Source organism: Rhineura floridana, chromosome 19, assembly GCF_030035675.1.
Source record: "Rhineura floridana isolate rRhiFlo1 chromosome 19, rRhiFlo1.hap2, whole genome shotgun sequence".
NCBI classification, from domain to species: Eukaryota; Metazoa; Chordata; class Lepidosauria; order Squamata; family Rhineuridae; genus Rhineura; species Rhineura floridana.
The window spans coordinates 19,623,363-19,640,109 of NC_084498.1; the positions used below are offsets into that span (position 1 = coordinate 19,623,363).

A 16,747-nucleotide genomic window follows, 5' to 3' on the forward strand; every position below is an offset into this window, starting at 1 on the left:
CCACACACAACATTGCTGGGAGAAATGGGAGGACAAGAAAAAGAGACTTAAAAAAAAAAAAGAAACAAGAGGGTTTTTCGTTTCAACCTCACTCACACAATCTCAACCGCACGTACGGAAGAAAACCTTGAGCGTACCGAGAGTTCGAATTGCATCCTGGGAAATGTAGTTTTAAAAGCAACAAGATCACGACACCACCTCAATTTCTTGATTTCCCACACACACACAAACAGAATTTATTCCCGGTAACCGAGTGAGTTGGGCCCAGTGAAAATAGAGGTTTTTGAATCAAGATTCTCCGTTGTTATCTCCACCTTCCCCGATCGCGGGGCCTCTCGGCTGAGGAACGCCCTTCCCGCCCCTCGTTCTATTATTTCCCTTGGAGACGAACGAGGCTTCCTGTCGGTGGCCAAAGAGGCAAGTGTTGCTGCCTCTGGCCGTCGCTGGAGTTTCCTTGCTGCGATCACCCGTCGAGGGGGAGGCGAATCAAAAGTGAAAAGAAGCAGCCGCAGCCGCCATCAACACCCCCATCATCATGGTAGGGAGCTGGCACCTTTTCGGGGGGTGGGCGAGCTAATACTGAAATAGGATAAAATGCACAGTCATCCTGCCTGACAGGAGTTATAACTAAGAGCAATCGCCCTTAGTTGCATTCAAAGTAAGTCCTGCTCCGAGTAGACTCATTGAACTGAACTCATCTTGAAAAGAACTCATGCCTATAACTTACAGAGGGTCTGCTCTGAGTAGGGCTGGCATGGAACACCATCCTGGGTGCATGCACGCAAACTGTGGTCTGGTTGGGACCTTGAAGACAAGTTACTATGATCATTACGGTTGTGGTTGTTAGTTATAGTTTTTCAGCTCAAGTGGCGCAAAGCGACGTACACCATGAAAACGAAATCACAAAAAGACGTTACAGTCAGATTAAGAACAACAAGGAACAACAGCTAAAATACTGTAGTTGTCTGGCAATATGTTTAAAAAGAGCCAGACTTAACCCACTCCCACTTAAAGTTTTCGTTGGATGTTGATTTACAGCACAATGCTTTTTATTATGTTTATTCATTCATGTTTGTGTTTAGTATATTTCTGAACCGCTCTTTGTCAAAAGAGGTGGGGAACAAAAGCATGGAAACAATTCACACAGCGTATAAATGCAATAGATTGAACTGAACAAAATAAAAAAGCGGGCTAAGAAATGTTAAAAGAAATTAGGTGGAGAAGTTGAGTTGCAGGTTTTCCAATATCCTGTCTGGTTTGGCCCTTTGAAGAGGGAAGGGTCGTAGCTCAGTGGATTGAGCATCCGCTTTGCATGCAGAAGGTCCCAGGTTCATGACTCCCTGTCTGAAAGCCCGAAGAGCTGCTGCCGGTCAGTGTAGACAATACTGAGCTAGAGGGACCAATGATCTGACTTGCTATAAGGCAGCTTCTTCCCGTGTATCTTGTGTAAGGACACGCTGCCTCTTCTAATGCCTCCTTCTGTTTTTCCTCCCCAGTTTTCTTTCAATATGTTTGATCATCCGATCCCCCGGGTGTTCCAGAACCGCTTCTCGACTCAGTACCGCTGTTTCTCGGTCTCCATGCTTGCTGGGCCTAACGACCGGTCAGATGTGGAGAAAGGCGGGAAGAGTATGCGCAGAGTTTTCTTCTCGATTAAATACTCTCTTGAGGGCTAAACTGTCTGATGTATCGTGGAGAGTGTTAAGCTATGGGTGTCGGCTGAGGTCCCGAATGGATCGCTTGTAGTACACCCCTTTCTCCAGGGATGGTGAAACCTTTTGGTCTGAAGGCCGCATTCTCTTCAGGGTAACCTCCCGAGTGGGGACAGAGACAAAAGTGGGTGGACCAATTAATGTAAATATGTGTACAGTAGGTGTGTTTCTAGATACACACTCACATACCCCTCCCTATCCTCCATCCAGACAAGCAAGATGCATTGTCAGAGTTCAAAGACCCATTCCAGCCTGGCATGGAGCAGGGCCAGTGAGGGGTGTGGCCTGAGGAAAGTGGGTGGGGCTGAGGAGGAGGTGTGGCTTGGAGAGTTCCTAAGGGCCAGCTAGAGAGGCCTAGAGCAGAGGTGGGGAACCTGTCTCAGGAGCCATCCTGCAACATTTGGTGTGACCCTCTAGGCCAGCCTTTCCCAACCTTTGAGTCCCCAGATGTTGCTGGACTACAGTTCCCATCATTCCTGAGCCATTGACCATGCTGGCTGGGGCTGATGGGAGTTGTAGTCTGTGATGTTCCTATATATTAGTGTATATATGGTAAGTGCTGGTTGTTTAGAGTATACATGGTAAGTAGTGAAAGAGGAGGGGGAGTGAATGGGCAATAGAATGCTTGATGATTGGCTGAATGTTTAAAATGGCTGACAGTATAAATGAAAGGAGGACAGGTAAATCTGGGTGAATGTGAGGTGGTGAATTGTGGAATCTGGAGGGAGAAGAGAAAGAGTGGATTGCTTGGTGGGGTTTAGAGAGTTGTTTACCAGGAGGGAGGTGGAGTTCGGATTAGTATTGAGTAAAACCATATGCTTATGTGCCTTAAGAAGAAATCTTGTTAATCTTGTTAGCTTTGTTATCTTTAATAAATACTTAATTTGGTTTACCAAAGGCCTGATCCTTGGCTGGGGTTTCACAGACCAGAAGGGAGGGTAAGGTAATGACCAAGGCTGAAGGGGAACTGTAGCAAATGGTGGCAGCGGTGAAGAGAATAACAATACCAGTATTCAGAGTCTCTGGGAATACTAGTATTGGGACATTACTGGTGGTTGCCTAGCAGGGGGATCTGTTGAGATCTGTGCTAGAGCGGGGAGAGAAATCATAAGAGAGAGCGGTCCGGACTGGTGGAGTCCCTGGTGGTGCCTAGAGACAGGCAGTAACCACGAGCAGGTAGGAACCTGACAGGGAGAGCCAGGGAAGGACGCATCACATAGTCCAACAACATCTGGGGACCCAGAGGTTGGGAAAAACTGCTCTAGGCTATGCGTGGGGAACCTATGGCCTTCCAAATGTTGCTGAACTACAACTCCTATCAGCCCTGGCAAGAATGGCTAATGGCCAGGAATGATGGGAGTTGTAGTTCAACAACATCTGGAGGGCCAAAGGTTCCCCACACATAGCCTAGAGAGGGTCACATTTGGCCCTTGGGCCTGAGGTACGGATGGAATGATCTGTCAATTTCGGTTCTCTCAGTTTCTTATTTTTCTAATCTTATATTTGTTTCTCCACGTTTCTGCAGCGACTTGTAATTTAAAAAAAAAATCCTCATGAAAATTCTTCAGTAGTTTAGTGTGATTTTCTCCTCACAAATACATTTTTGGATGCACTTTTGACTAATGTTCACATCTTTTGCAAGCAATTTATCCTAATACAATGCATTTTTAAATGTTATTTTCACCTGTATGTTCATTTTGTGTACACTTTGCCCTCATATTTTTGTAAATATTGTTTGGCTGGAGGACTGCATCTTCAAATTCAGATAAGTGCAGATTTCGAAGGATGGCTGTGTTTTGGTTCTCATAATGTTTTGGGAAGTGCAAATTTGATAAATTCAGTGTTAAATGCAAACTGAATTGAGTTTCTCCCCCATCCCTAGCTTAACTCCATCCCTGTGATAGCCCCATGTCGAGCCTCACTCCTTGCTGAAATGTGTATGATTATTATTAATTATATTTATTTGTCGCTTACTACAAAAAGTTTTGTCTCTTACCATTTCTAAATGCATCTAACGTAACACTTAAAGTACATCAGAGAGACAACAGCAATAAAACACATTATTAACGAAGGCGCTCATCCAACAATAACATAAAAAAGGACACAGCCTACCTCACCCAGCTAAAATATAAGCACCAATTGGGAGCAAAATGCCTGGGTGAATAAAAATGTCTTCACCTGGCTCCTAAAGGTTAATAGAGATGGCACCAGGCAGACCTCTCTGGGGAGCGCATTCCACAGTCTCTACAGTATACTTGTTACCTTGGCTGGGGGACTCTCAGTGTAATGACAGACACATCTCTTTACCCTGGCCTTTGGCACCTGATATTTATATTTCTAAGGTCCACCTCAGGGTGAAGGGTGGGTAATAAATTAAAATAATAATATTAGGCACTGGATAAATTTCACAGTGAGTTACGGCTGGGGTGGTGGAAACTCAAGTCAGGGTTGCCATTTCTGATGGCAGCTCTGCACGGTGATGCCCTAACCTCTGGCACTCCAGATAGCGTTGGTCTTCAGCTCCCATCAGCCCCAGCCAGCACGGCCAATGGTCTGAAACGATGGGCGTTGGAATCCAGCAGCCCCTTCCCTGCTCTAAGATGTTTAAAAATATTCTGGCCTGAAAGTCCATGCCTGACATTTCCTGTGTTTGCCTTCCAATGATGCTTACTGTTAACTTTCTTGTTTTGCAGTAATTATGCCACCCTCTGCTTTGGATCAACTCAGTGAGTAACTCCTATTCGGTGCGTTTGTAAAGATGTGTAGTATCAGACTGGATTTTCTCTTACTGCATAACATCAGTAGTCTTCACTGTTTTCAGACTTGGGACCCACCTTCAGTCCAAACATTCATTTGGAGACCCAGCCCCCTGCTTTTTAAACCATATATTTGTACGTGGTAGTGCTGCTTCCATGGCACAGAGTGGTAAGCGGCGGTAACGCAGCCGAAGCTCTGCTCATGGCCGGAGTTCGATTCCAACGGAAGGAGGAAGTCGAATCTCCGGTAAAAGGGGTCGAGGTCCACTCAGCCTTCCATCCATCCGTGGTCGGTAAAATGAGTACCCGGCATATGCTGGGGGGTAAAGAAAGGCCGGGGACGGAACTGGCAATCCCACCCCATATATACAGTCTGTCTTGTAAACGTTGCAAGACGTCACCCTAAGAGTCGGAAACGACTCGCACTACAAGTGCGGGGACACCTTTACTTTATTTAGTGCTGCCATTGCAACCCATCTTGGACTGGGCTGCGATCTGGAAGCAGGTTCCACCTCCTCAGCAGGAGACCAATATTGTAGCTCTTCCAAGCAGCGAGAAAAGCAAAAATTTAGGATTGGTGATGGGTGTGAAAGTGCTGCTACAATAATACAACCATTCTTTCATCTTGATGTTGCGTGCTGGAGGATGTGAAAGGGCACAATAAGGGTCACTACATGGACCAGCTTCTCAGTGCTTCAGAGGCATACAGTGTTCAGTAGGAGCCAAAACTGAGCCTAAGCTTAGATGTTCTTTAGAAATGCTTTTCTCTTTTTTGCCACCATGTTATGCCATTGCTGAAAGAATTGCTCTGGCTGCCAGCTACCAAGTTAAATTAGGAACATAGAAACCCATTGGTCCATCAAGCTCAGTATTGTCTACACTGACTGGCAGTGGCTCTCCAGTGTTTCAGGCAGGAGTCTCTCCCAGCCCTACCTGGAGATTCCAGGGATTGAACCTGGGACCTTCTGCATGCAAGGCAGGTGTTATGCCACTGAGCTGCAGCCCTTCCCCAGGGTGTTGGTACAGATGTTCAAGGTGTTGGTATTGATGTACAAATCCCTATACAGTTTGGGATATACCTAAGAAATCATCTCATCCTTATACGCCAAACCAACCACTGCATTCTGCAGGAGAGGGCCTCCTGCAGATACCATCTCTTTGGGAGGTCCATTCTATATGATATAGGAATTGGTCTTTTAGTGTGACAGCACCTACTCTTTGGAACTCCTTCCTGTTACATATCAGAGCAGTGCCGTCTCTATTGTCTTTTCAGTACCTATTGGAAGACCTTCCTTTTTCAACATGGCTTTTAAGAGGAGCTCTTTATCCCAGTCTGTTGTCTGTACTAGATTTGAAATTGTTTTTACAAATGGGATTGTGTTGAATTGTTTTTATGGTTGATGTCTGTCCTTTGAAATCCCTTCAGTACAATTTATGAAAAGCGGTTCATAAATGGGATTAATTAAATCAGTAATATTTTTGTAAGTGCAACCCAATCCTATGCATTTTTTTTTTCTTGGATGCAAATCCCGTAGAATTCAGCAAGGTTTACTGCTAAGCAAGGGAGCGTAGGTTCACAGCCCAAGATGTTTTTTAATGGAAGCTTTCAAGAAAATTCTGTTAGATATAACACAGCATTTTCCCTTCCATTTTTCCCTAGGCCGGCTTAATATTACTTATCCTATGTTGTTTAAACTGACCAATAAAAATTCAGACCGGATGACCCACTGCGGCGTCCTTGAGTTTGTGGCTGACGAAGGTATTTGTTACCTTCCGCACTGGGTAAGTGAACACTGTGATTCTTTTCCACTGTGCACAATTCAGCAAGAGCGGCGAAACGATCAGTCCCCCTTCCCAGGGAACTTTGGCAATTGTAACTCCGTGAGGGGAAGAGAGGTCTTCTAACAACTCTCAGTTCCCTTTACAAACCAGGATTCTTTGGGGAAACCATGACTGTTTAAAGCGGTATCGTAGTGCTTTCACAGCTGGTGTAGCACAGTGGGGAGGAGAGCCTGGCTGGGAGTCCAGAGTCTGTGAGTTCAAATCCCTGCTCGTGTCTCCTGGGTGTCAAGGGCCAGCTAAAGATCACCTCCACAGGGAGTTGCTCGGGGGTTACGTGTCCTGCCACCTGTGCAGCCAGGGGGAAGCTGCATAGTCCTAAGGAGCCCAGTTGCCCCCCAGCTGGCAGTTGCGGACAAGGAAGGGGCTGGCTTGTGCAGCTGTGGCAAGCTGAGCAGGCCCTATCCAGCTGGGGAGGACTAGCCTCAGAAGGAGGCAATGGTAATCCTCTCTGAATACCGCTTACCATGAAAACCCTATTCATAGGGTAGCAATAAGTCGGGATCGACTTGAAGGCAGTCCATTTTCCATTTCGTAGTGCTTTCAGTGTGCAGTGCAGATGTGGCCTTGCTTTGGCCCTGAATCGCCCTAGGCAGCGTGTGTGCTCATTTTGTGGTTTCTTTTTGACAGATGATGCAGAATCTGCTCCTGGAGGAAGGGGGCCTGGTGCAAGTGGAGAGTGTTAACCTGCAAGTGGCGACATATTCAAAGTTTCAGCCACAGAGTCCTGATTTTCTTGACATCACTAACCCCAAAGCAGTGTATCCTTAGCATTAAACCTCAAGCGAAGCCAGAGAGGGTGGTTTTTGCTGTGCCCACCCCACACCCACAACTTTGATGCAGGGAAAGAAGACGAAATGCCTCTTTCCAACAGTGTTCACGCATTTAAACACAAGCACAGGTTGCTATTATTGGCCTTTTTCCAACCGTGTTTATCCATTTAAATCAGGGCTGAGGAGCCTGAGATCCGAGGGCTGAAAAGGTTCCCTGGCCCTGATATAAACAAAGATCAGGTTGCTGTTGTGCCATTTGAGAATATTGCAGGATCAGTTCAGTGGCAGCTTACTCTGATGTAGCCTCTTTAACTTCAGTTGGAACCTACAACAGTCCGCTGGTCTGTATATCCTTTCCAAAGGTGCAAACCGAGTCATGAGCTGGTGGTGTTGGTGTTGTGGAGTTTATTTATTATTTGATTTATTTATTATTCGGTTTATATGCCGCCCTTCCTCCCAGGAGGAGCCTAGGGCGGCAAACCAAAGCTCTAAAAACACATCAAAAATCATAAAAACAGACCTTAAAATACATTAAAACAAAACAAGTTTAAAAACATCTTTTAAAATGGGTTAAAAACATGTTTTTTTTAAAAAAAAAAATTAAAAGCAATTACAACACAGATGCAGACGGGGATAGGTTATTCTTTTGAGAATAAGACGTAGGAGAAAGTTAAATGACCATTTTCTAAGAAGGCTCTTAGAGTAGCTTGCATAAGGTCGGTCACAAGAGAGTCAGTTCCTGCCCACATCTAACAGGCACGACACAAAAGGAGAAAAGGATGAAGAGGGAAAAGGAAAAACAAATGCATATAACAACCAGATGAAATAGAAATGGTTCAGGGAGAGGATCCTGGAGGCGTTGAATGCAGAGCTAATGGAGTTTCCCTGCTTTCCATCTCTCCCTCTGTTGTAGTATCCCAATGAGATGGCAGCTGTCAGGTGACAGCTGAAAGAGGGAGGAGCCTCATGGAGCTGGGAAGGGTTAAAAATAATGTAGATTCAGATGTGACATGTAATCTTTTCTGCTGCAAATGCAGTTTATATTTCAATTTAACCTCCTGTAAAGATTGGAAAACGCTCTCAGAAACTTTGCCTGCCTGACCACTGGAGATGTGATTGCCATCAACTACAATGAGAAGGTAATGTGGGCCATTTAAACCAAAACAGGTCATACTTGGGGCCTCTGAAAGGAATTATTAGAATTCCTAGGGCTGTATCTCATGTTAGTCCTACTCAGAGTAGATTCACTGAAGTTAACAGGCATGACTAACTTAGATTTATTCATTCAGCGGGTCTACTCTGAGTAGGATTTCAAATTCAACCCATAATCTGGATCCTGTTGTGTGTGTGTTTATGGTAAACCCTAAAAACAAATATACAGTTTGATATTGCAACCAGGGCCGTCTCCCGATCTTAAGGGTTTTTTTTAGGTGATTGATAGTATTGGACTGAACTGAAGAGCTGGGATTGGGAGGCGAGGAACGGTGAGAGTAAAACTGATATAAGATTATAAGGCAACTTGGTAGACATTATATTATTGATATCTGCTGGTGTTTTTTTTTCCCCTTCAGATCTATGAGCTCCGCGTAATGGAGACCAAACCTGACAAAGCTGTGTCCATCATAGAGTGTGATATGAATGTAAGTTGGAGATGGGTATCTTAAGTCCCGTTGTCTGCTTAAAACGGTTGGGAAGCTTTATTGGGTTGAGAGCCAACTTACCCCAGTGGAAGACTGTCAGGGGCTGCGTTCCACTATGTCCATTCACATGCAGCTGTTTCCCGTGGAATCACATTCCTGTTAAACTATATTTAATTCTTAGTAACTTGGCTTAAGTTTTAAACTTCCCTTTTCTTTATAGACTTTTTACAAACCTGGTTTTTCAAAACAGTGTGCTCTCTCCAATAACCTGTGTTTTCCTGACTCTGCAAAAGCCAAGACGAACTCTTGTAATCCTAGGAAAAACACATCTGAGGTGCAAGCCCTGCCTTATAGCTATTTAAAGCCTCAAATTTCCAAATGCAATTGCATACCAAAATATTGTATGCAATTGCAAGATGCTTGGACTACTTTTTGCACCTTTGCAAGGGCCGCAAATCATCGGGGACCTTTCCCCCTCTGATTGTCTTGCAGAGGAAGGCCCTGCAGTTGCACACTTTGCACACAATCAAAAAAATAATTCATCAATGAGGAACTGAAGGTCTGGAGGGGACCCAAAGGGCTTCATGAAATCAGACTGTGTGGCCATGCCAAGTTCCCCACCCTACCCCTTGTTTATATTCTACTTCTGGGGAAGCACTTTGGCAGCCTGTGTGCCTTTTGCAGATTATTACATTGGTTGACGATGGATGAATAAATACAGGAAGATTACATTACATATGCCTGTTGTTGTTTCTTAACCTGACTCTAATTTTTATACTGACTTGACGCAGGTGGATTTTGATGCACCTTTGGGGTACAAAGAACCAGAAAGACAGGCACAGCATGAGGAGTCCACGGTAAGCAGCCTCGTGTTACTTTCTTCTCTCTCCTCACCTGCTTTCCCCCTCCAGAAAAACCCACAAAACTACTTGAAAGAAGCAGTGAATTGTACAAACCAGTCAATAAAGCTGGTTGATGCTTCACTTCATTTTCTTAACTGAGTTGGTCGACAGTGTGGGCCCTGCTCATCACTACCTCTACTGTAGCCTGATGGAATGGCTGCTGCCAGGTGATGCGGGAGGGAGGGCCCTGATGGAGTTGGTTTCTCAGCCGAGTGGATGATGTGGACCCTGCTTATTTATTTTATTTATTCCATTTATATCTTGCACCTTCCTCCAAAGGGGCCCAGGGCAGCAAACACAGAAATACTAAAACAATTCAATTAAAACTTTTAAAAAACAGCCCTCTAAAAGCAATTGAAAACAACCTTCTAAAAACAGTTAAAAGCTCCTTCAAAGCAATTCCCTGCACTCGAACGGATCTAGCTTACTTAGCTCTCCCGTCTCCAGAACTGGAAGCCATGTGTAAAAGAACTACAGTGCAAAATACTCTGGGAAAGTTAATATTTTGTCAGGAGCTCTCCAATCCTATTATCGTTATTATTATCATTACTTCTTACCTGCCCTTTGCCAGGAGGTGTCAGGGTGGGTTACAGCCCATAAACGCACCATTAAACAGTAAGAAGCAATCCCACCCATAACCCCCCAATCACTGATCCATACAATGTATTATAGCAGGGATGGGGAAACCTATGGATCCCAGACATTGTTGGAGCCCAACTCCCATCCACCCCAGCCAGTATGGCCAATGATCAGGGACTCGGGGAGTTGTAGTCCGGCAACACCGGTTCCTCATCCCTGCATTTGTGGGGGAACACCAACGTCATTTCTTAAGTTGTCAAAGGGTGGGTTAAACAGGTGTGCCTTCAGCCACGGATGGAAGTTGGAAAGAGACAGTGCCAGATGCACCTCTGTGGGAAGGAAGTTTCACATTCTTGGGGCCACCACCAAGGAGGCTGTCTCCCAAGCACACACACACGCCTTTGAGAGCAGCAGGACCACCATGCAGGCTTTCTCCATGATCTGAAACCCCAACCCATTAACCTGAGAACAGAAGAGCTTGCTGAATCAGGCCAGTGGTCAATGTAGCCCAGCATCCTGTTCTCACTGTGGCCAACCAGATGCCTATGGGAAGCCCACTGTTCTATAGAACACGAGGTGTTCTTTCAGATATTTGGGGTCCGAATCTTTATAGATTGTGCAGTGGAGCCATTATAAAATGAATCGAGTTATTTCCTCGTTTGCTTTCCAGGACACGGAAGCGGACCACAGTGGCTATGTGAGTGACCTGGGATTCCGCGTAAGTCTCTTTTATTTCACTCACGATGTTGCACAAGAAAGGGTGCTCATCCTTCATTTAACGCAAAGGGCATCTGCTCTCTGCTGAGAAGTATGAGAATTAGTGACAAGTGGGAGCTGCAACAAAATGTTGGAGTGCAGAGCGCTCCAAGAGACTCCACGTCATTCCTCCCCCACCCAGGCACTCAGTTGGCATTCTGCTTGGTCTTCATTGGGCTGTTTTGGGGTTTCCCTTTCTTAGTTCCCACCCCAACGTTTTGGGTTTTTTTGGTACTACTTCAGATCTTTGGATTCCGCCAAACACGCTGATGCCTCCCTCTTCCGCATGAGTGACATCATTTTGGTCAAATACGAACCAGCACTTGGAGATTGGAGATTTAGTGTATACCAAGGTTTATTTTAATGGGCAGCTAGATACATTTTGTGAAGTGTCAAGAAAAAATGGCGCAGTGTGTGAAATCAGTTTTTGTGCAGTTTAGCATGTGAGATTTAATAAGGAGCTTGGTGGTTTCTAAAAAAGAAATAAGTGAGAAAAGAGAAAAAGAAATCGAAAATGAAGAGAAACACTGGTTCCTTTCAAATCTTCGTAACCGTGTACTAGTCTGCACGTTTTTGGCCAGCAATGAGGTGCCAGTACTTCTATCTTGATAAAAGTTCTGTGGGTGCCAACACAAAACGGCTGGCATAGGCAGCAGGAAAAAAAGTTCAAGTACTCCATACTGGTGAGTACCATCGCAAAAAAAAGCCCTGCTAATATCATGGGACAAATTACTTGACTAGTTTGGGAGTGGGCGGTGTGCCGGCTGCTTGTGCAGTGTGTGGGGGGGGGACAAGCTTAGAATAAACCCTGGTGTGTGCACTACACGTTTTGATTTATTTATTTATTTATTGCACTTGTATACCGCCTCATAGCCGAAGCTCTCTGGGCGGTTTACAGCAATCAAAAACATTAAAACAAATGCACAATTTAAAACACATATTTTAAAAACAATTTAAAACACATATTTTAAAAACAATTTAAAACACAATTTTAAAATTCAAAACAATATAAAAACAATTTAAAAACACATGCTAAAATGCCTGGGAGAAGAGGAAAGTCTTGACCTGGTGCCGAAAAGGTAACAGTGTTGGCGCCAGTTTTCTCGATCTGTAGCCAATATTTGCACAGTAAGGAAACAGATATTTTAGCACTGTGTGAGAGAAGCTTCTTGAAAGTTACAGGGAACCCACTGGCACGTTTCAGGTTCTGTAAGCCTGCAGTATGTTGAGAATTAGGCCACAACTGCACTATTGCACTACTCTAAACAGTCCTGGCTTCCTCCAAAGAATGCCGGGATCTATAGTTTGTTAAGGGCGCTGAGAGCTGTAAGGAGACCCCTGTTCCCTTCACAAAGCTACAGTTCTAAGAGGTGGTTTAACCATCAATCCCTCTTCCCAGGAAACTCTGGTGATCGTTGCTCTGTGAGGAAGAATAGGGGTCTGCTAATGGGGAATAGGAGTCTCCTAACAACTCTTGGCACCCTTAACAAACTACAGATCCCCAAGATCCTTTGGGGGAAGCCAGGGCTGTTTAAACTGGTGTTTCAGTGCCCAGTGCAGATGCAGCCTTAATATTTAGAATATAGGTAAAATTTCTTTTAAAACCATAGAACAGTTTTGATCTAAAGGGCAACTTGCCAAAGATAATCCTTAATAGTTCTCCCCGCCCACCCCTGCTTAATTTTTTGGGTGCTGGCCTCTCTGAACTTCTGGAATAAATGGGATCAGTTCAGATGATTATAGACCTCATCCTTGGTAGATTCTGACTTGAGATATGCCCTGTCGGTTTTATGGGACGCTGACTTCATGATTATGTAGAAATGCCTTGTTATCTTTTATATTCCTACAGGCGTTTTCAGGATCTGGAAATAGGCTGGATGGGAAAAAGAAAGGCGTTGAGCCAAATCCTTCTCCAATTAAGCCAGAAGACATCAGAAGGTTGGTTTCCCTTGACGCAATTCCATGTGTGCTCCTGGTAAGATCGCTTGGGTGGCCTCAATCTCTGCCTGCAGCTGTAGTAGTTTCAGTGTGGGCAGGACAAGCTTGCTTGGAGCTCTGATAGCAAAACTGCCCGTGCAGTGGCTGCCTGCAGACCCTGATGTCTTTCTTGGCCCTGCTGGACTGCCGTGTCCTTCCCAAATCCGAGCTCCTTCAGGCCAGCTTTGATGGTCAGCGCCGCCACACCTTGTAGGATGCTGCAAAAGCACAGAAGGACGAGGAATCCTGATTCTACAGAAGACCTACTGTGTAGCCATGTCCTTGAATCCAAATCAAAAGGTTAAATTGGACTCGATGGCTTATAGGCCCTTTCTACTATTTTATGATTCTATCAAATGAAGGTTATCTTTATTTCCAAGCAAGAGGAAATGTTGGCTAACCTTAATTCCATCTTTTGCTCAGTTCGATTTGGATGTTCATCTCTTTCGAGTGTGTGTGTGTGAGAATTGCGAGCTGCCTCAAGTTGTATATGAAGATGGAAAACAAACATTTTAAATAAACACATCTCATTTGTCTCTTCTGCAGAGGGATTCCTAATTATGACTTCAAAATCGGCAAGATCACGTTCATCAGAAATTCCCGGCCGCTGGTGAAGAAAGTAGATGAAGTGAGTGAAACTATCTTGGTAATGTAGAGTTGCAGCCCGTTAGCACAAGGACTTCTGCTTGTGCAACATAACTTCCACTCCCTCTCTGCTCTGGAGAATTGGGGGAACCCTAAGAACAGATTTGGGAGGCACAAGGGGAGAGGAAGTCCCATTGCGCAGGCGGAAGTCCTTGCGGTAACAATACAGCTTCATTGGAAACAACCCTCAATGTAGAATTTCATGCAACGAACTAGTCGTCTCTCTGGTGGTTCAGTTTTGGATGTGCACAGTCCTGTTAGAACGCTTCTATTTAGTTCTGCTGTGAGGTTGGAACAATTAGTGTGACGTAGCTCATATGATCATTTAATCTGTTCAGTCGTTATTGCCTGAACCTGTGTGTGGAGGAATGGGGCTCTACCCACTAGCCCTGCTCCCACCATCCGTGCAAGTGCCCACCCTACCCTGACCTTCCTGCAATCAGCGAGAAGATCTGAAGGAGGCATCTAAGCACACGTTTAGAGTAAGCCATGCAAACAGAAATCAGGGTTCCGGTGAAGGATTCTAACTGTGTTTGCCCAAAAGCACACCTTGATTCTTTCAGGTTCAGGCAGAATGCCTGCAGAACAGGGTTTTAGTTGCAGGCCATTGCAAGGGACATGGGGGGCCTATCATACTAGTGGAGCTCACACTTTACCTGCAAAAGGTCCCAGGTTCAATTAGTGGCCTCTCCAAGTTAAAGGATCTTGAGTAGCAGGCCTAAAAATGTATATATTTGTTTGTTTGTTTGATAGATAGTTACAAACGCATCAAACAGCACTTCACACAAGCTTGCTCTGGTTCCCTTTTAGGATTCGGTTAATCACTGAAATAATATGTTACTGTGATTAACAAAACAGATTTTATTGATGCAGCAAAACGTTTCAGCTTACATCTTCCTTAGCTGAAAGAATGCTTTTTTGTGTGCATAATTTATATATTGAATCTTCCACAGAAATGTTACTTCCTAAGGGCAGCTAACCAGGTGGTAAGAAACAAAAAGAGCAATGGGCTGGACCCAGGTGAAGTTAGCTCAACTTGCATCTCATTGATTTCAATGGGAATCAAATTCGAAATCATGTAGATTTGATCCAACCTCATTAAAATAATGAATAATAGTAAAAATATGAAGCCAACAAACTCATGCAACAAAACTTTAAAAAAGCAACAGTCTGTTCAAAGAGATCAGACTGCTCAAAGTTAAAAAAAACTAACATTAGCAATTCTTAAAAGCGTGGGAAAACAAAAATGCTTTTGACTAGTGACTAAAGGATAGTGAGTGCCTAGGGAGGGCATTCCAAAGATGAGGAGCCACCACTGAAAAGGCTTTCTTCTCCAGTCACTACCTGCCCCACTTCAGATGGCGGGGGAAGCCAAAGGAAAGCCTCAAATGATGATCTCAGTGGATTAATATTGGAGACGGCTGTACAAGAAATAACTGAGGTTAAGATTGGCACTTTGAAAAAATAAAGGAAAGGATCTCAGACAGCAGAGCTGGGAACGGTGATAGCCATTCACAATAAATTGTGTTATTTGCACTGCACCCAAGACAGACCCTAAAACTCGCTCACCTAGCATACTTTGGGTTATATCTTCATTTTCAATAAATAAGTGAATCAACAGCTCAACTGAACTTGGTTCAAAATTGGAAATATTGATAGCGCCTGAACAGATCACTGTCTGAAACACTTAGGTCTTCAGTTCTTGCATGGGGAATCATGAATAATAATTAAATTTATAAAGTAATATTCTGCCTCCCCCTCCAATTCAGGATGAATCTGGCAGCCGGTTCATTGCCTTTTCTGGAGAAGGCCAGTCGCTGCGTAAGAAAGGACGAAAACCCTGACTCCTGGATCCTTTGGCCGAGAGACAATAAAATAACACTGAAGCATTTCTGACTTTTTGTTTTTAGATTTTCTTTTTTTACAAAAAAAAAAGGGGGGGGAGTGACTCTTGTTCATAAGCAATGGAAGAATGTTTTATTCTGGTTTTGCACTTTGGAGTGGGCTTTTCTGGTTCAGGGGTTTGTACTTCTCAGTAGAAAATTTAAGTGGCAGACAACTCTGGCAAACGTGAAAACCAGAGCCATAAAACAATGTTTCCCTGCTTAAGGGCAGTTGGCTTTCTAACGGTTCACCTGGAAGGCTGGCTCTACCCTGTATGTAATTTATTTATGGTAACAGAATGTTCTTGGATCAGTTGTTTTGGGGAAGGGCCGTAACTCAGCAGTAAAGCATTTGTTTTACACGCAGAAAGTCCCAAGTTCAATCCCCCAGGTTAGGCTGGGAGAGACGCTGCCAGTCACTGCGGGCAGTATTGAGCTAGATGAACTAGTGATCTGACTCGGTATAATGCATCTTCCTAGGTTCCTGTGATTTCCTATAACGTTCCACACTTGGAAAACAGCCTTTTCATGGGTCCATTACACTTTAGGGCAGGGTTAGGAAGTCTTCCAGGGGTCACATATCAATGGTGGGCGGGGCCAGAGACAAAAGTGGGTGGGGCAATGGGTATGAATGACTCTTACCTTCATTCGTAATGTTCACCCATGCACGCCCTGACATGTAGTTTGAAGTAGTATGGCTCAGATGCAGGATTACCACCTTGGTCAGGACGAGGTGGTGTAAGATTAGTGGCTTACATGCATGCGGAATAGATGGTTAAGAGACGGTTTTCTTAATGTTGTCCTGGTTACATAAGAAAAGCCCCGTTGGATCAGGCCAGTGGCCCATCTAGTCCAGCATCCTGTTTTGACAGTGGCCAATCAGATGCCTCTGGGAAGCGCACAAACAGGACTTGAGCGCAAGAGCCCTCTCCCCACTTGGGATTCCCAGGAACCTTCTGATGGTTGAGGAAATGACTACGTTTCAGTATGTTGGGCAACTAAAGAGAAGTCATTGTTAGATGGGAGAAGACCTTTCTTAAAGAGAAAAGACTTGTGCGTACACATACACACGCACACATAATTAATTTTATTACATTTATATCCTTTATTTTTTACATTTGTGCCCTGCCTTTCCTCCAAGGAGCTCAAAAGTTGTGGACGTGGTTCTCCCCTTCTTTTCTTTCCTCCCAACAGTCTTGTGAGGTAGGTTAGGCTGGAAGACGAGACTGGCCCAAGGAGCTTTATGCCCAAGGGAGATTTGAAAGTGAGCCTCCCTAGTCCTAGG

General features: G+C 44.5%; 1 protein-coding gene across 1 annotated transcript; it reads left to right on the forward strand.

The window, feature by feature from the left end:
* The first annotated feature begins 448 nt into the window (after positions 1–448).
* UFD1 (ubiquitin recognition factor in ER associated degradation 1) lies at positions 449–15,475 on the forward strand. Its single transcript, XM_061602550.1, has 12 exons — positions 449–538; positions 1,497–1,629; positions 4,406–4,438; positions 6,129–6,250; positions 6,938–7,068; positions 8,147–8,219; positions 8,652–8,720; positions 9,512–9,577; positions 10,872–10,919; positions 12,807–12,895; positions 13,481–13,562; positions 15,349–15,475. The coding sequence occupies exons 1-12, from the start codon at positions 536–538 to the stop codon at positions 15,421–15,423; spliced, it is 924 nt and encodes a 307-aa protein (XP_061458534.1). The 5' UTR covers positions 449–535; the 3' UTR covers positions 15,424–15,475.
* Positions 15,476–16,747: the final 1,272 nt, after the last annotated feature.

Coding starts and splice junctions, on each gene's coding strand:
- UFD1 (XM_061602550.1), top strand. Junction 8,721..9,511: donor TCATAGAGTGTGATATGAAT/GTAAGTTGGAGA, acceptor GACTTGACGCAG/GTGGATTTTGATGCACCTTT. Junction 12,896..13,480: donor AAGCCAGAAGACATCAGAAG/GTTGGTTTCCCT, acceptor TCTCTTCTGCAG/AGGGATTCCTAATTATGACT.